Source organism: Vitis riparia, chromosome 7 (assembly GCF_004353265.1).
Source record: "Vitis riparia cultivar Riparia Gloire de Montpellier isolate 1030 chromosome 7, EGFV_Vit.rip_1.0, whole genome shotgun sequence".
In the NCBI taxonomy this organism is placed as follows: Eukaryota; Viridiplantae; Streptophyta; class Magnoliopsida; order Vitales; family Vitaceae; genus Vitis; species Vitis riparia.
In genome coordinates, this window is record NC_048437.1 from 14,846,428 (window position 1) to 14,866,960 (window position 20,533).

At 28.5% G+C, this 20,533-nt stretch overlaps 1 protein-coding gene across 1 annotated transcript; it reads right to left on the reverse strand.

Moving 5' to 3' along the window:
* Positions 1-3,905: 3,905 nt before the first annotated feature.
* LOC117919196 (nuclear transcription factor Y subunit B-7) lies at positions 3,906-4,897 on the reverse strand. Its single transcript, XM_034836318.1, has one exon. The coding sequence runs from the start codon at positions 4,856-4,858 to the stop codon at positions 4,256-4,258; it is 603 nt and encodes a 200-aa protein (XP_034692209.1). The 5' UTR covers positions 4,859-4,897; the 3' UTR covers positions 3,906-4,255.
* Between the last annotated feature and the right edge of the window lie 15,636 nt (positions 4,898-20,533).

Sequence of the window (20,533 nt, forward strand, 5' to 3'; positions counted from 1 at the left end):
GTATTGTAATAAGCTCTATTATATGTATTTGCTAAAATTTATGTTATCTTTGATTCCTAAAGAAATGTAAAAAAGAAAAAAAAATAAAAGCAAAGATTAAGAGAGTTTATTGTGTGTATTTATTTATCATGAAGTTGTTGTTTACTTCAATCCTTTATTTATAATGTTTAGAACTTAAATTAAGCAATTGATTTGGTTTGAGAAAACTTCTGTAAGGGTAGGAAGAAGGAGTCAAAGGGAACATGAAGTTTCATTTGAAAGAGTTTTGCAAAGGTAGTACCTAGTGGGAGACTCCAGAGGTGTAGTGGGCCTTTCATTTAATTGAAAAACCGGAGTGATAAAAAAATTGAATCTAGTAATTGTTTTACAAAATTTCATACATATTAGAAAATAATGAGACAGAATTAATAAAGATAATAGATCAATAAATTAAATTGATTTATAAGATTTTAGAAACTGGGCTTTTAAAAAATTTTGAAATTAAAATAAGGATTATGGAAATTAATTTTATAAATTATATTTGTGTAATAGTTTTTTTTTTTTTTTTAAATAAATGATTTATGAAATAGAATTTCTAATAAAACTCAATTTTAAAAAGGATTATGTTAACAATTTAATTATTTTTAAAATATAATGAAAATAAATTATGCAAATTTTAGAAAATTTATTTTCTAATAATATTTTTAAATTGTTTAAATACAGAAACTAGTTAATCACTGAGAAAAATTTATTCATAACCTTGTTAACATAAAAAAATGGGCCTTTGATTCATTAAAAAAGAAGTGAGATGATAGTCTTTTTATTAAACACAAAGGTCGGCAAGATATTTACCTGCTAAAGTATTTATTTGACTTTTGTTTATGAATTGATTATGTCAAACTAACACTAATAAATTATGAATGCTTAACATGTAGGGAAAGAAGTTTATATACTTGAGTTAGATGTGTTAAATCATGACCTCATGTGCATTAACAAAATATAACTCATTTTTGTTGTTCAACACATAAGAGGACACAAAATGGAAGGAAAGTTGGTACAAACCTGATTATGGAAGCTAATATGAGTATGGAGAATATTATAAGATCTCCACCTGTACAAGGCGGTGCGACACATATTAGACTTAACAACAACTTCACACAATGCATATGTTGAATTGGTTCAACTAGATATTTTGAAATGAAATCTTAAGTTTCTTTTAAGAATTGACAAAATTAAATCTATTAAAATATTAAATGGTTAAATCAATATGCATTTGATACAATCATTATCATACATTAAATACAATGGGTTATATTATGGAGGATATACTTTCTAGAAGTCATTTTTTTGGGAACTCTACTCATGTTCAATATTGAGTCCATGACAAAAAGAAAAATTGATATTCTCAATCACGATTGTCATTGTTACAATTAATCTTTTGCTATTAATAACAACAAATATTATTAAGTTTCTATAAATTGTAAAAACAATTGCGTCATCCATTGATACATAATGTAAGAAAAAGAATTGAGACTTATTTTTTGTTATATTATATGTGGAAATTTAAGTGTAAGCTTGAATTTGGTTTCAAAAGTTAATGATTTAGTAGTTGCTTGTATTTTTGTTAACATGTTATTACAAAAAACACTAATTTTTTTATTATTAATATTTCTTCCTCATTTGAGATTAAAACTAATTTACTAACAAAGATTATACCTTAATTTATTTCTACAATATGTTGAATGTGGTGCAAGAGACTACAACATGATATATATATTTTTTTTATGAGTATTGTACAATTTTTAACCTTATGAATTGTCATTCCTGATATAAAAAAAATATTTTTTTTATCTTAAATCTCAATTTCATAGACATAATTAAAATTAACTACTAGTTTCTTGATCTTCTAACTCAATTTCCCTCTCCATTTGTTGTGTTGTTGTCTATTAGACTTGAATGGTTGTTAGGTAGTTAGATATTTCTTCCCATTAAGGTTAGCTATAGTTTGAGCTCTACTTCTTGTCTTTGATTATATACTTAAGAATTCGATTTGTGAAATACGTCTTCCTCATTTTTTTTGTATATTAAATTAATTGATTGATCACAATTTTTTTTGTTTCTTTAAATAAATCTAGAAATACATAATTAAATTTTAAAAAATATCAACCATAGTGATAACTTATTAATATTTATATACCTAGTATGCATTTTCATTTGTTTTGTCTTATGTATGAAATACTTATTATGTTTTATTAGATTAATTGCAAATATTAGAGATTCAATTAATTTAGAATTTACTATGATTAGAAAATGGTGCTAAGAAGTTTTTCAATTAAATGAAGTGTTAAAAAATAAGTTTCAAGTATATTAAATTATAATAATGTATAGTATAATAAATAAATAAAATATTTTTCAAATATGAGATTATATTTATATTTATTTTTTTTTAAAAAAAATTTGTAATGTTGATATTTTCTTTTGTTATGGGATTACATATAACATATCGTGTAATAAATAAATAATATATTTATATAATATTTCTAATTAAATATTAAAGTTCAAATACGAGATTATATTTTATTTATATTAATATAATTTTTTAAAATTTTGTAATGTTCATATTTTCTTTTTGTTATGGGTCACATAAAATATTTTATATGATTTTATTTATTTCAAACAAAGAGAATCTGAATTTTTTTTTTTTTTTTAAAAAAAACCTTAAACAAATATGTTTTAGAATAAGTGACTAGCACTTTGATTACCTCACCTCGTTAACTTGAAAGTATATACCGTTGAGTGGAAAGCTTCCCCTCGTTGCAGTTCGATAAGGAAACTGTTCATACATGGTCATGCATTTGCCTCATTTTATTTAATTCAAACTTAGAAGATAGATTTCAATTTTATTTTATTTTTCTACACCAAAAGTTTTTCACGGATTATTTGGGAATCTTGTTCTCGGGTAGCATTGCAGAAAGAGCATTTCTCGTGCCTGCAAAGGCCTCCCGACCTCTCCAAATTACATTTTTTTTAAGGTTGTTCAAAAGAATCGATTGTCTCACCTAGTATCAAACATTCGCTATTTGATTCCAATAATTAGTTCATCAATTCCAAATTGACATAAATATGATCAAGAAGGAAAACATCTATAGATTGAGATATATCGGTAGATTTGATATTTGAATTTTAAGAATAATAATTATGAATTTTGGAAGTGTTTAAAGTTAAAATTGAATTAAGAAATATTTGATTTATTGAATAAAACCAATTTATACATAAATATAATGCATATGACATTACAATAGTCTTTGATATTAAAATGAAAGATCAATGTGGTTTCATCATATTTTTAGATGAAGGGAGCCCATATTGTTGAAGACAATATTTATTTAAAATACTTTTATTAAAACATGTTTTATTACATTTTAAATAAAAAATTAAATTAATTTATATAAAATATTTTATTTGAGATTTAATTTCTAAAATTTTATTAAAAATATGTGGTAACAACTTTTTTTATTAACATTAATTTATTTAAATAATTAAAATTATTAATAATTTATCTTATTAAATTAATTTTAATTTATTAAATTAGTAGGGTTTTCTCCATTGTCACTACTAAATTATAAGGTTTACTTATACATTATGCTTTGTCCTTAAACAGCTTATATCCTTCAATTTGCATGCAGGATGGAGGTAGATACTAATTAAACCTTGTGAAGCATGATCCTCTTAAATGGTGGGATACATGTATGGACAATCCTGTACACCAGCTCCAAACTCTTAAATCAAATTGTAGGACTCCCATTGAAATCTTCATTACAAAATCTTCCATATCCTTTTCCTCTATTTCTATAGGTTCAGATTTGGGTTCAGACATGTGAGCATTTAAATAATAAGTTCACACTTCTTATATGTCCCTTCTAATTGGTTGGTTAGACCATCTTTGATAATTGACATCGATACAAAATTGATATCGATACTGGAGTATGATTATGCGCCTATGTGTGAATACACACACCAAAAGACTAGGGAATCACCACAAAAATATGAAGTTTGGCTAGAACTCTTTATTAAAACTCATCTCCTACTGCCAAACAATTATCAGTAGCTAAATTTCCTATATATTCTAAAATTTGGAACAACACTCCAAGCATATATATAGGTGGTAAGGATGCCAAACATGGTGTGATTGTTCTTCATTTATCTTATTTTTACTAACACGAATATATAACAAGAATGTAAGAGATTTTTGCTTTTTGTTTTTGTTTTTCTATGGTCACCAACGACCCCCCGAATCAAAGTGTTCTTGTTGGTGTAATTGTTTTTGAATTGAATCTGCAGAGAAAGGCAAAGGAAATGGCTGATCAGCAGCCACAAAAGGAGGCTGAGAGATGAGAGTTGTGGAAGAATATACACTAGCGTATGGTAAATTTTGTTCTTGTTCCTGTTGTTGTAGCCTTTGCTCGGAACGATGTTGCTTTGGAATATTGAGCTTTTCCCCTTCAATCTCTCTGTACTTGCTGAGATACTGTTTAAGTGGAGATACGTAATCCTCAAACCCTAGAGTTGTGATGGCCCATATGATATCTTCGCCATTGATAGTCTTCCTCTTTTCTCGTTGGCATTTATCGGATGCTTCTCCAGTAACAAAGCTAATGAATTCGGATACGCATTCTTGCACCGTCTCTTTAGCGTCTTTTGAGATTTTCCCGTTCCCAGGAATGACCTTTTTCATGATTCGCCCGACGTTGGCGATGGGAAGAAACCGATCTTGCTCCTTGTTGATGCTGTTGCTGCCGCTGCCGCTGCTGGATTTTAGGCAAGGGCTTTCTGGGTTTGTGGTGGTAGGAGCATTTGCATGACTCTCATCATCTCCCATATAATCAGATCACAAAATTATTTCTAAAATTCTAATTGAAACGTGCGTGGAATTTTTGTGGTATCGTAAGCATGCATGCGGCTTAAAATAAATGGTTAGAGAGGCATGAAAATAGGCAAGCAAGAGGGAGGCAAAGGGCTAGCTTGATTCTCTACCTGTTTTTGAGTCCATGGGACTCGCTCAGATCTAGTTATAAACTGTCAGGACCCAGTTTCATTAACCAACTTCTATTCATTTTCATTACTAATATTTGTGCCCATGGCATGGAATACCTACCTTATTCAAATACCACCATTTCATGTAAAAATAATTACAAAATATGAATTATTTAAAAATAATTCAAGTTTCACACTTAGATAAAAACTTGAAATTTATATTTTATAAACTTGGGTTCTATTTTGTGGTTTTTTTTTTTTTTTTTTTATGTGTATGAAAACACATTTTTCGAACAACCCGCACATATTATCCTTTCAGTAATGTTTTCGAATTTCACTATCCCATTATGTCATTAACTTTATGCAAATATGGATGACATTTAGCTTAACTCTATATATTTTAATAAAAATATTTAGCTTAATTATTTATATTTAATCTTTTCATTCATTCTTATATATTTAATGCCTTTCATTTACATAACAATTTTAAAATTTCTTTTTGTAGATTGTGAAATCTATAGTGATTGTTTATAATTTTGAAATAGTGGTATTTGACCAAAATTTTGACCGGATGAAAATGCAAATTCATAGTTAAGAAATTAAGTAAAGGGTTTCGCTTTTATTGGTGGGAAAGGCACGTTAGCATTAGTTGGGCGATAAATCACTCATACCCTTTTTCATTTTTATTTTTACTAAACACATGACTCAATTTGGAATTAGAAGAGTAAGAATGGATGCGATTTACTGTTCCTATGGAAATGTGGCACAACTAATTACCTTATGGATTGACATAAACCCAAGCAAAAAACTCGTTGGTTGTGTAAGACTAAAAAGTATGTGTATACGCATCTACATATATACACATATGTGTATATATATGTGTTCCACGCATGTCCTAATTAATTATGTGGTAGCTTGCTCTCTTTACAACACTTGTCATTGTAATCAATAATTTAGGGGCCATTTTTTAATATTAATTTTGCGGCACTCAAGGTCACAATAAAAGTACATTTGTATCATGTGAATTTCTTTGATACGAATTTCAATTTTGAATTGCTCGCATTCATCATAAACTTTAGGTGTTTCCCAGCACTATAAGAAAAAAGGTTAATTAACCATGATGCTTTTTAAGTGTCAAGAAATACATTCAATGACGTTTCCCCAAAGCGTCATCTACTAACCTATCATAATAAGTATTTGCCTACAATGATGCTTCTAGAAATCGCCATTGAAAAGAACCTTGATGCTTAAAAAAGTGTCATTGTTAATTATATCAGATTACATTGACACTTTTATAAGCGTCATTGTTGAGTAGAAGAAACTTTGACACTTTCTATAAATGCCATTGTTTAGCGGTTTCAAATATCGAATTATAATGACACTTCTAGAAAGCGCCATTGAAGAGAATTGCTCTCATTCCTTGACACTTAGTAAAAGCACCAAGGAAAATAATTGTTTAATTTTATTTTTAATTTAATAATTTTTTCACCTGCTATTGAAATAATGCACACACATAAAAAAAAAAAAAAAGATTATTAAACATTATTTTTAAATAATTAATATTATTATGAATTTAATTTTTTTAAAGACAGTTTGAACAAAAAGAATTATGATATTTAATCTATATTTTTCCTATGATTACTTAAAATTATCGATATGATGTTACTAAAATGCAAAAACACTCAATTTTTAGCTTTATAGCAATTACTTTTTCTTAATCATAATTTTTATTTTATCAAATACAATGGTTTTTTTCCGTAAAATATTATCTCCATTTAAACTATTTTTTTAATATTTTTTACAAAGTAGGCAAAGAGAAGAAACATATTTAGGAGCTAGACCTATTTTTGGTCAACTTTGAGGGTAATTTAACTTTATATATATATATATATATATATATTTTACTTTTATCTGAATTAGGATATTTATTATGTATTTTTCTATAGAATTCTCTATATTATCTCATTGAAATTAAAAAAAAAAAAAAAAAAAAAAGAAGAAGAAAGAAAGTCAAATGCTCACATTTTTAAGTAAACTCTATTTCTTTCTTTTTTTTTTTTTTTAAGTCATGTTAATCCACATGTTTGTTTCAAAATAATTTAACTTTTATATCATTTATTTTTTAATACATTCATTAGTGTCCTTTTTCCTTTTTTATTTATTATTTTTTTTTATATAACAGAAAAGTTACATGTCTACCACAAATAAGGTCTTAAATTTATATATATATATATATATATATATATATATATATAAAAGTTGACTTAAGTTAAATTATACTTTAAGTTGACTTAAAACTCATAACTTAATTTTTACTTTAAATATTAAGATTGTTTGATAAAATTAATTTAAAACTTATTCTAAATCATCATATTGACATATTTTTCCTTATAAATTATAAGTAGAGTAAAGGGGGTAAAAAAAATAAAAGAAAAATATAGACTTATTCTTAATTTTTTTTACTTATTACTTAAAGTTGTTTTTTAGTTTAAGTCATACCATTAAATTATTTTACTAAACATACTTAATTTATTTAATAACTTAAATTAAGTTATTAAGTCACATTAAGTTATTAAGCAAGCTCACCAAACACCCACTCATTTTGAGCTTAAAATGTATGACTATTTTTATATTTATCTTCCTTTCTCATACATTTACTTTTTTTTTTTATCATGAATTTATTTTTGTAATTTTATTTCTCTAAATAAATTTGAAGGATTAATATTCACTTATATATATATATATATATATATATATATATATATATATATATATATATATATATAATTAGGGCAAATAAGGGTAAAAAAGTATAAGAAAAATATAGACTTATTCTTAATTATTTTTACTTATTACTTTAAGTCATACCATTAAATTATTTTACTAAACATACTTAATTTATTTAATAACTTAAATTAAGTCATTAAGTCACATTAAGTTGTTAAGCAGGTTCACAAAACACCCACTCATTTTGAGCTTAAAATGTATGACTTTTTTTATATTTATCTTCGTTCCTTTCTCATATATTTACTCTATTTTTTTTTTTAAAAAAATTATCATGAATTTATTTTTTTAATATTATTTCTCTAAATAAATTTGAAGGATTAATATTCACTTATACATACATATATATATATATATATATATATATATATATATATATATATATATATATATATATATATTATTTTTCATGGATACATTACTCAATTTTATTTTTCAAAATAGTTTTGAAGGCTTAATTCATTTTTTTTAGTTTAACATTTTTAATGTTAATATTCTTTTAAAGTTAAGGTCTAATTATTTTTATATACTTTTAAAATTTTGTTTCTTTTTAAATGGTGATAATAAGTTCTATAAATTGTATATTCATTATTTACTTATTTTATTTAAATAAAAGAATTATAAAAAAATTCAAACTTTTTCGTTTTTCCTTACTAATTTTTTCAAAGTTAAATTCATTTCTTTCAATAGTGTAATTGAGGTAAAATTATTTGGTTATCTTCTCATAGGTGATATTGCATATAATAATAAAAATCAACTACTAATCTACCATGAAAATCAAATAGAGTAACTAATTTTAATTATATTTGATTTTATTTAGGCTTTCGTTCCAAGAAAGCAGTAAAGATAGACAAAAAGTGTTAAAGAAAATAATTTTCTCATGTTTGGTTTCATCATGAAAAATATAATAATAATAATAATAATAATAAAATATAATTAGAATTTGTCAAAATTTTATATATTTTAAAACTATTTAATCTTTATATAATAGAGGAAAATAAGTAAAATGAGTTTTAAAAAGTATATAAAAATAATTTATTAAGTTTAAATCTATTTTTATTTTTCTTCTCTATTTTCTTTTCTTCACATTTTCTCTCAAATTTTTCATAACACAATATGGTCTTATATATTTTTTTTAAAACCAAATGGGAGAAAAATCATTTTTCTTTAAAATTTCCTTTTTCTAACCAAACATAAACTTAGTAAAAGGAATTCCAAGCAGATTTTTATATAGACTTTAAAACAAATTATTCCTTTTAATAAAAAAAAAAAAGAAACTCTAAGGCCATGTTTAGTTGGTTGGATATAGTATAAGATAAGATAATAGAAGAGATGTTATATTCATGGTTGATGATGAGATAGGATAAGCTATCTCATCAATATAAATAAGTGGTGAGATATATTTTTCATCTTTTTTTTCATCCATTTCACATGAAATATATTAATACCACAATAAGATATGAGATATACATATATCATGTATCAAAAAATTATTTTTTATCAATTTTTTTTTTAGTATACTTATTTTACAAAACAATTTTTTTTTTTAATTTATGATTAAAAAGGAAAACTAAATATATATATATATATATATATATATATATATATATATATATATATATATATATTTATAAAATAATATTCATATATGATATATAAAATATTTTCATATATTAAGTAACATAATATAAAAAATTATTTGTAAAGTTCAAATATTTTAATCATAAATATTGTTAAACATAAAAAAAATAAATAAAAATATTTGAATGTGATATAATTTTTATTTTAAATGTTGAAAATAATATATATTTCACATTATTTTTTATTCATTTCACAAATTAAATATACTATAATATAATATTATAAAGAACATCTCATTAGATATGCTATAAAATGGGATGTAATATTCTAAAATATACATATCTTATCTCGCCAACCAAACGTTGCTTAAGGTTATGTTTGGTTGGCCGAATATAACATGGGGTAGGATAAGAGAATGAATATTATATCTTATCTCATGTTTGATTGATGATATGATAACATAAATTATCCTATCACTTATCACATACTATATTCAACCAAATATAGGATAAGATAAGTGGTAGGATATACTATTCATCCTCTTTTTGTTTATTTGTTCTCATCTAAAATATGAGATATGTATATCACATGTATCATAAATTTATTTATTTTTATCAAATTATATATATACTCATTTTGCAAAACATTTTTTTTATTATAAATTAAATTTATGGTTAAAAAAGAAAAACTAAAAAAGAATAGAAACTACCATTAACATATAATTATAAATTATTTTTATATATTGAATAACATAATATGAAAACTTTTTATTTATAAAATTTAAATATTTTAATCATAAATATAGTTAAATATAAAATAAATTTTAATTTTTTTAAATAAAAATATAAGAATGAGATATTAAATTTATTTTAAATGTTAAAAATAATATATATTTCATATTATTTTTTTTATTTCACAAATTAAATATAATATAACATATCTCATTAAACACATCAATCAAACATAGCCTAAAACCTTTTTATTTTCATAGTATTGGTGAAGCAATTGATCCCCTTTGTAATACTTTTATTTTTAAATAGTATTATCAAATAAAAAAAGGATTATTAAACTATTATAAAATAAAGTGAGAGAAGAAGAAAAGTAAGAAAGAGATAAATAGAATGCACGAAGAAAAAAATTAGAATGTAGGAAGATAACATAATGAATTTTCATTAGAGGTATCTCCCTTTTATAAAGAGTCACAAAGAGATATACATCAATATGGATGATCATCCACAAGTTCCCATAATTCGATAAATTCTCATATTTTATAACACTCCCCCTTGGATGATCATAAGAATATGCCTTATTAAAACCTTACTAGGAAAAACCCTATAGGAAAAACCCTAGTGAAGGAAAAATAGTAAAATATTCTTTTGGATTACTATAACTACCTCATTAAAAACCTTACCAGTAAAACCCAATGGGACAAAACCTGGACGAAGGAAAAAGAGTGCAATGTAGTGATATTCTTATCAATTAGCTCCCCCTCATGTTGACATGATTATATTTTCTCTAATAGCACAACATGGAGATCTTTGAGTCAGCATGTATTCCAATGAGCTTCTTAAGTATTGCAGTTGACAAAGCCTTTGTGAATAAATCTACTAAATTGCCACTTAATCTTATTCATCGAATAACAATTTTATCACTCTTCTGGAGTTAATGAAAGTAAAAGACTTGGGCAATATATGTTTGATTTCATCACCTTTAATGTATCATTCTTTAATCTGTGTAATGCATGCAAAATTATTAACTCAGTAGCATTATCTCTAATGGAGGGTAGTCCACATGTTTCCATTATTTGCTTGATTGATCTCCACGATATTGTTGTACCACCATAAATAAATACATACCTCATTTGAGATTAAACTTTGTGGGTGTTTGAAAGATAGTCAGCATCTACATATTCAAACAATTAGGATTTTTATCCTTTGGAATAACATAGACCCATGTTATTGTAGTACATGATTAATTTTATTCCAATGTCTTTGAGTTGGTGTAGAACTATATCTTGCAAGTTAAAAGGAATGCAATATCTAATCGTGTATAATTTGCAAGATACATCAATGCACCAATAACACTGTAATATGGTACTTCTAGACCAAGTAGTTCTTCGTTATCTTCTTTAGGACAGAAGAGGTCCTATTTCACTTCAAGTGAATGAACTATCATCAGAGAACTTAATGGATGTGATTTATCCATATGAAAGTGCTTTAAGACTTTCTTTGTATATGTTGACTAATAAACTAATATTTTTTTTTGAAAAGTACTCAATCTGCAGGCCAAGGAAAAAATTTTGTTTTCCAAGATCTTTCATTTCAAATAGTCAACTATTTTTGTAAGCTCTTCAAAAGTTCCAACAAAATTCAATGTTCCATATATACTATAATAATTACAAATATTCAACATAATGAATATGCATAGGCAAATAAGGTAATACATACATACTTCTCATTTCAAATATTAATTGAAGTGATCATAGATTGCTTAATCAATACAAGGATCTTTATAGCTTAATTGAGTATATGCTATAATGTTTTGAATTAGTTGCTTCAAACATTTGAAATCCTTCAGGGATTTTCATATATGTATGTTATTATCTAAAGATCCATGTAAATATGCAGTAATGAGGTCCATGAGACACAAATCTAGTCTTTCTAAGACTGTTAAACAAATTAGATATCTAAATATGGTTGCATCCATCATAGGAGGATATGTCTTCTCATAGTCAATACTAGGTTTCTACGAGAAACCTTGAGCTATGAGTCACGTTTTATATCTTGTGATTTCATCTTTCTCATTACACTTTCTTATAAAAGCTCATTTATATCCAACAAGTTTGACAACTTCAGGCGTCTGGACTATAGGTCCAAATACTTCTCATTTCTCTAATGAGTCTAATTTTTTCAGGATGTATTCTTTCCAATTTGGTCAATCTTTTCGATGTTGACATTCATTCATAGTTTCTACTTTGGGATCCTCATCATTTCTTATGATGTCAATAGCTATTTGGAAAGAAAATATATTGTCAATGATAACAATCCCATTTTTCTCCATATATAAGTAAATAATTGAGATCTCATCAATATCAGGTACTTGTACCTTTTTAGGAGCTAATTGTAAAACATATGCCTCTTATAGGGCTATTTGTTTAAACTATGCCTCTTGCGGGGTTGCTTGAGACTAATTAGTCATTTTAATAACTCACTTTATAAGCAACTTCTTCAAAAGTGCCACATTTTATATATATTTCCTTGTGTTTTCCTCTTCTAGGGAATGTGTTTGCCTTTTCAGGGTCTACCATGCTTCAAGCGTGCCTTAGACTCATTATTTAATTATCCTTCAGGGACATCAACGCATTATTTAATTGTCCTTCAGGGACATCAATTCGTACTGGAATTCTAGGTCAATGAAAATGATTTTTGTCACTTTTCTTGCATCAATGAAAGCATTTAGTACTTGATTTGCAAGTTCTTTCAAATAAATAATCTTTTGAACTTCCAATTCACATTGATTAGTACGATGATCAAGATAAGTTAAAGTCAATGCATTCCAAATAATTTCACATCGTTCTTCTAGAATTGGCTCTTCTCCCCCTGATTGCTTGATTTTTCGTCGTATATTGGATCAAAACACAATTTATAGCCTAATTCACTATTCTAGAGTAAGTACTTGTACCTGAACAAAAAGTGGTTTTAGTACAAACTACTATAGTATAGTGGTTTTTAGGTGTCATCCACTAGGATGGATTGTTCTCAGTAATTAAGACTTGAATGAGAGGAGAAGAAATAATTGTGATCAAGTGAAATTGATTTGAAAATTCATGGTGAAAAATCAATTTAACAATGGTTTCTAATTGAGAAGAACAATAAAATGTGAAAAAGAAGAAAATTAATAGGAAATGAAATTCTCAAAGTTAGAATTTTCTAGAAAACAAATTCCATGGTGAATAGATGTTGAGATATAATTTTCATCAAGTTAGATTGAAAACCTAAATTTCCATCTAAATCGATTTTTGATTTAGCTTTGGATCTAGATCTAATTTCTCTTCAAATTAGGTCATTTAATCCAAGAGATCAATTCAAATCATATATTCAATTCATCTTAAATTATCTTCCAATGATTCACATAATGCAACTATTCAATCTCATCAAATCTAGCTTTAAGAATTTAATGAATCTACCTAGTTTGCATTGTAGTAATCATCTAAGATAATTTGAAGAGAAAAATCTTGAAAATTCAATTAATCAATCAATTGGATCAAATTACCTTTGCAATTAAAGCTCATTTCTCTAATTCACCATAAATCTTGACTCTAGATCCTCATTCCTTCAATAAAAACAAGATTTAGCCACTCATGCTTGGCGATTTGGTCTCACAAGGCATGTTTAGCTAGTGAGAAAATGAGAGAAAATGAAGGAAAATCGAGAATTATATTGAGAAAGAAAATATGGAAAATTTTACAATTAGAAATGTCCAAAAAAAACTCCTTTTACATGAGAAATTCAAGTTTCTATTTATAGGCCAAGGTCAAGTGGACACTTGGCAACCTCTCATTGGTATTCTATAACCTTCCAAATTTAAAGAAATCTGAAAGTTTAACATTTCACATGAAATTTGGACATTTCGCATAAGATATTCACATTTCGCACTATTGTGTGAAATTCTAAGGTGAGTGGTTGCTACTTGTTGAAACATTTTCTGGACCATTTCGCATGAGTGTGCAAAATCAACTTACATCTTTTTTAGCTTGTAGCCACTTTTCATCTTTTGGTTCATTTCGCATAATCATACGAAATTTTTACATGATCATACGAATATACAACATTTGGTTTTTAAGCTTCCATTTCTCATTTCTTCCATTTCCTTCTTTTGATTCCACCTTAACTACCTCTAATTAGCTCAAATGTCGGTCCAAACCAATTGCATTACTGCTTTCATTATGCATTTGGATCATCATCAACATTATTTGTTCTCTTCAATTTGATTCATCTCTTTTGTCACCAATTTATCAAATTTATACCTTGAAATGACTCCAAAACTTCATAAAACTTGTTAGTAACTCTTTACAAGGGCAACAACATGTTAATTGAGTGTTTTAGGCATAATTACTACTCAAAAGATGTGAAACTCGTGAGAATTATTATCTAAAATATGCTCTTTTTGAGTAGTAATCATTCCCCCAAACCAACATATTGCTAGTCCCTTAGCAATGATATGACAAAAAGAAAGAAAAACAATACAAAAACAAAAAAACAAAAATCATAAGTCACATAAGCAAATCATTTGAAAAAAAAAACTTTGAAATTTCCATAGCATAAATGGTTGATAAACAAGCACACCCTATAGGTATCAACAAAATCTCAACTTATTTACTGTCTCTAATAGAAAGAATATCATGCAAATCAAGGTATCAAAAACATATTCATCTCCATTCCCCAAACAATCTTTCCAAACAAGTCTTGAGTGTAATTAAGCTAGCCCCCGAATATAGTACTCAAAACTAATCATCCCCCTAACCTAGATCAATTTATCTCAAACAACAAAAATCACTCTCTCATAAGTCAAGAACACACCTATCTTTATTTTATTATTATTATTTTTTTCAAATGACTTATTGTAGGAGTGCAATGCTAAAGGTATCTCCAAGTATATGGTCCATGTAGCAGGGATTCATCGATGACTCCCAACCATAAGACATAGGGCACCAAGTTTATAGGACTATTTAACCAGCCACTAACTCCCTAGACTTCACCTCGGACTCCTCAAATTGGGATCCAATACCTTAGTCCCTACAATTAAGCTCATGTTCCACCTATCCACCCATATAACGAGCATTGAGGTCGGTGGCTCCCAACCAAAATGGCTTAGGGTACCGGGCTTCAAAGACCTTTAGGCCATATACCCCTTGGACCTTGCTTAGGTTTCAAGGCAAGCATAACTCAACCTTTTTATTCATCAACTTTTTTTTTTTTTCAAATTGGGCACATTGGCCTCTTTTTAAGGTGTCTCAACTCAATTTAAGAGTAATCAATATTACAAGACAATTAGAATCAAGGCTTAAGGTTAGACTAGTTTTTCATTTTATATCTAGGGTCTAGAGTGCACAGTATGTGTCAAGACTCAAATAGAAATAACCATTTGGAAAATGAAGACTTCAAAGTCAAATCAACTTTAATTCACATAACAAGTCTTCTAAGATCAAGCAAATAAGCTGGTATTCTAAATCAACTTTTTTTCAAGTTAGGTTTGCTCATTCATCAATCACAAATGTTATAGTCATCCTAAAAAAAAATTCACCAAATAAGTCACAAATGTGATTTATGAAAAAAAAAAAAATTCTAGAAAAACTAACAAAACTAACAACATATTTCATTTTCTTCATTTTTAACCCACCCGAAACCCAACTTGTATATTGTCCTCGTGTGTAATGAAAATATAAAAAGAAAGGAAGGGAAGATACCTCAATCTCTCATGAATTTCAATTTCAATAGTAAAACAAAAATAAGATCACACATGAGAATTGTTGGATATGAATAACATAAGAGAAGAAAATATAAAAACAAATCTATTAAAAAACCAAAAAACTATGTTAGAGACATAATGTGTGGAGTAAAATCAAGGTATAGATGATGACAATGTCCAAAGAAAACATGATTTCAATGATAAGTCAATGATTCACATGGAGTTTTTAAAATTTCACAAAAGTGTGCAAACTAGACAAGAAGGTGAAGTGTGTTGGCACAATCATGCGTATTGGTCAAGAGAGTTCTATCTTATTGTAGCATTCAGCTGAATTTTCACATGGTCATGTGAAAATTTGCATGATCATGCGAATTGGTCTAGAGGCTTAAAATTGTTAAAGTCATCCACGTTAGTTTCGCACAATCATGCGAAAATTTTGCATGATCATGTGAAATGAGATAGAGACTTTTTTTTTTTTTGCATTTTCAAAACTATGAAAACTCCCTTGTTTTTGGCATGAATTCCCCTATTTTTGCATGAATGTGCAAACTGATGATGGGCCATTAAAACTCCTTTTTCCTTACTTCATGCATTCCATCCATCCGGAAAGTCCTTCAAAACCCAAATCAAAGAGTTGAGATGGATTTATTTAATGGAAAATAAAAGAAAAATGAAAAAAATCAAAATTCAAAGGAAAGTATAGAAATGAGAAACCATTGGGCTAGCTAGCCATTAACATGACTAAGCCTATTAACATTTGCATTAATACTCGATTTGGATATGGCTTGCAAACAATGAATGAACCAACTCCTTGGTACTTAAGCTTTCCCAAAAAAAGATCTGACTTGAAATAACCTTCTTTGAACTTGTTCTTTGAATAATTTGGTCATGCCATTCCTTGAGCTTCTTTTTCATGGTCTTTGGATTATTATACGTATCATGCTTCATCGTTTTCACTTTCTTGATGCCAAAAGACCATTTCATTAGCTTCAAAGGTTGAATTTCTTCATTGATCCTCCAAACTTCAATCCGTTCATTGCAAATTGCTTCACTAAGTTTTGAAAAATTATCTTCAACATTTTCTTTCACTAGCTCTTCCATAGGCAATTTAATCAAATAAGCCTCCATAAGTTCCCCCTCCTCTTTGGTACCATGCTTCTTACATGAATGAAAAATGTTCAACTCAATTGTCATGGTACCAAAGGTAAGTTGCATCACCCCACTTCGACAATAAATCAGTGCATTTTCTATGGCAAAGAAAGTCGGCCAAGTATAATAGGAACATGGTTGAGTCAACTAGTTCCTTGTTTCGTATCGAGCACCACAAAATCAACCGGATGATAGAAGTTATTGATTTGAATCAACACATCTTCAATAATTCCTCTTGGAAATTTAACTGATCTATTCGCCAATGAAAGGGTGATGGAAGTATACTTTAATTCTCCAAGCCCCAATTGCTTATGTATTGATTAGGGAAAAAGATTCACACTTGCCCCCAAGTTTGAAAGTGCTATTTTCACAAAAGTGTTGCCAATATTCATCGAGATAGTTAGACATCCTAGATCCTTATGCTTGATTGGGGTCTTACATTGGATGATTGCACTAACTTGTTCAGTCAAGAAAGCTTTCTTTTTCAAATGCATCTCTCTATTTATGGCACACAAATCCTTAAGAAACTTGGCAGAGGATGGAACTTGTCTTATCATGTCTAGGAGTGGTTTATTAACTTTGACTTGCTTGAGAACTTCAAAATTTGTAGTTGCATTATTTACCACCTTCGTTGATTGAAGAGCTTTTGGAAAAGGTGGAGATAAGAGTTTGCCTTTCTTCTTAACCTCTTCATTAACAATCTCATCTTTCTTTGCTCTATTATCTTCATTCACCTCTTTCCCTTTTTCTTGTTCTTTCAAATTTTCCTCTTGTTCCTCTCCTTTATTCTCTTTTGGTTTTGGCATAGGTTGATCAACTTGCTTACTACCTCTTAAGGTAATGATTGCCTTCACTTCATCTACCTTAGTAGAATTTTCACTTTTTTTTTCTCCAATTTCATGAAGTCCACTTGGATTTTATTGGGATTGTGAAGTGAATTTTCTTTTTTCTTGCACCATATGCATACTTGTGAGTTTAGAAATAGCAAGTTCCATATTATTAATTTTTTGTGTGAGAAGACATCCTTTGGTTTACTTAGGTATTGATATTCTTTTGATCACCAATAAAATCTCCCAAAATTTTACTCAAGTTTACAATAGATTGCTCAACCAAAGAAACTTGTGGAGAGTCTTCCATAAATTGTTGGCTTTGTGAGTATTGGCTTGAAGAAAATTACTTTTGTCCACTATTCCATGACACGTTCGGATGATTCTCAACAAGTCTTTCCCCTATAATTGGTATTGTAGGACAATGAATCACTTCATGTTCTATAGATTGACAATTAGAACATTGCTCCATGTAAATTGGATTATCATATATTTTATTCACCTCATGAAATCCCTTAGCTTCAAGTTCCTCTAGCCTTCTTGTCAAAGCTATCATTTTAGCTTGTAGATTAACATTTTCATTCAACATATACATTCCTCCATTTGAATTGCTTTGAGACTTAGACTTGTGTAAATCCCTTTCATATGGCTCATCCCATGACCTTGATATTTTAGCCACATAATTCAAAAATTCAAGGGCTTCATTAGGACTTTTGCTCATAAAGTCACCTCCACACATGGTTTCTAGCAATTGCTTCATAGTTGGCGACATGCCCTCATAGAAGTAACTCACCAACATCGATGTGTCCAAACCATGATGAGGACAAGCATTGACTACTTCCATATATCTTTCCCAACAAGCATAAAAATTTTCATTGTTCAATGCCACAAAGTTGGTAATTTGCCTTTTCAAGCCACTTGTGCGATGTGCGGGAAAAAATTTCTTCAAGAAGGTTGTTTGTAGTTCCAACCATGACCTTATGCTTTGGGGCCTCAATGAGTTGAACCACAACCTAGCCTTATCCTTCAATGTGAATAGAAAAAGCTCCAATCTCATAAGCTCTATGGATGCAGTCCCTTCTTGAAACGTATGACATATTTCTTCAAAATCCTTTATATGAGTATAAGGATTCTCATTCTCCATTCCATGAAATTGAGGGAGAAGTGGTACCAAGTGAGTTTTTATCACAATAGGCTCATTAAGAAGAACTATACATGATCCCATGTCTATCCTTTGAGGATGCATATATTCTCTCATTGATCTAGACATGTGAGAATTATCATTGTTTGGTCTATGATGACTTTGTTGGTCTTCCCCTTGATTTTCCATTTCTTCAACAATTGGATCACAAACCAAATATGATTAGTGAGAAAATAAAGGCTATGCTTAATTAAGAAAAACACCCAAAAGGGGGGGGGGGGGGTGAATTGAGTTTTTTAAAATCTTTTCAAATACAACAAGTTCAAGCACAATATAAACAAAAATAAAAAGATAGAGTTAGAGAATTCAAACTTGGGTTTTATAGTGGTTCGACACTTCCTTGCCTACGTCTACTCTCCTCAATCTCCTAACTGAGTGAGGGTTCCACTAACTTGAAACTTCAACCAAGCTTCCAATATTCTTACATTTGGATTTCGACTCCAATGAGCTCTTACACAATCTCTTCAAGATTCAAACCTCTCGAAGGCTTTAACAATCAGTTTTTATAAGAATGAATCCCTCAACTAAGCTTAAGGATAACTCAAATACAAGACAAAGCTAGGATGACACACAAAAGTGCACTAAAGGATATGCAAGTGATGATTTAATGCACTAAGAAAGAAATGAGAGCTTTTTGATCAAGAACAGGTAGGTAGACGATTGATTGCAAGTGTTCTCTTATCAATAAATGAAGTGGAGCTCTCAATTTCTAGGTTTCTAAGCTCAGGATCCAAAAACAACAAAAGGTAACCTCAACCGGTCGAGCTAGGGGTAGACCGGTTCACTAGTCGCTGGAACATTTAATGCTTGACAGGTTACCATTGCCTTGATCGGACCTCGACCAGGAAAGGATGAACCTCAACCAGGAAAAGGAAGCTACTGGGAGAGATAGAAGATTTTGGGCATCCCTCGACCGGACAAAGGCAACCGGTCGATCGGTTCCCCAACCGGTTGAGTCAATTAGTCATAGCCTCAATCGGTTGAGTCAATTAGTCATAGCCTCAATCGGTTGAGCCTTTTGGCCCTAAAAACCTATCTTTTTCAATTCCTTTCTTTTCTAACACTTAGGCAAGGTCTTTAGGTGAATTATTATATCAATTTTAAAACATTTTGCCTAAGGTGCATTTGTTAAAACTCGGGTTTTAATGAAATCAAAGTTTTAAAGGATAATCTGAGTTTTCTAAGTTGCATGAAACGGTATGAAAATCCTAAGTGCACCCATGCGTTCATCTTATATTCGTTTCTTATGATCACAAGTCTTTCAAAAGTCTCGATCTTGTATCCATTTGGTCATTTGATGAATTTTTGAGTTTATGCCTGATATTCTTAACCATTAAACCAATTAGTCACTTAACCATGGTTTGTTATCATCAAAACCCGATTAGAAGAACCCTTGGGCTAACAATCTCCCCATTTTTTATGATGACAAACCTTGGTTATCTAGGAGAAAAAAAATCTCCCCCTCAAACAAATCATGGATCAAACAATCAATTTTCAATATGAAACAATG

Bases quoted from the DNA above. Each gene is read 5' to 3' on its own strand.
- LOC117919196 (XM_034836318.1), bottom strand. From the start codon at position 4,858: ATGGGAGATGATGAGAGTCATGCAAATGCTCCTACCACCACAAACCCA.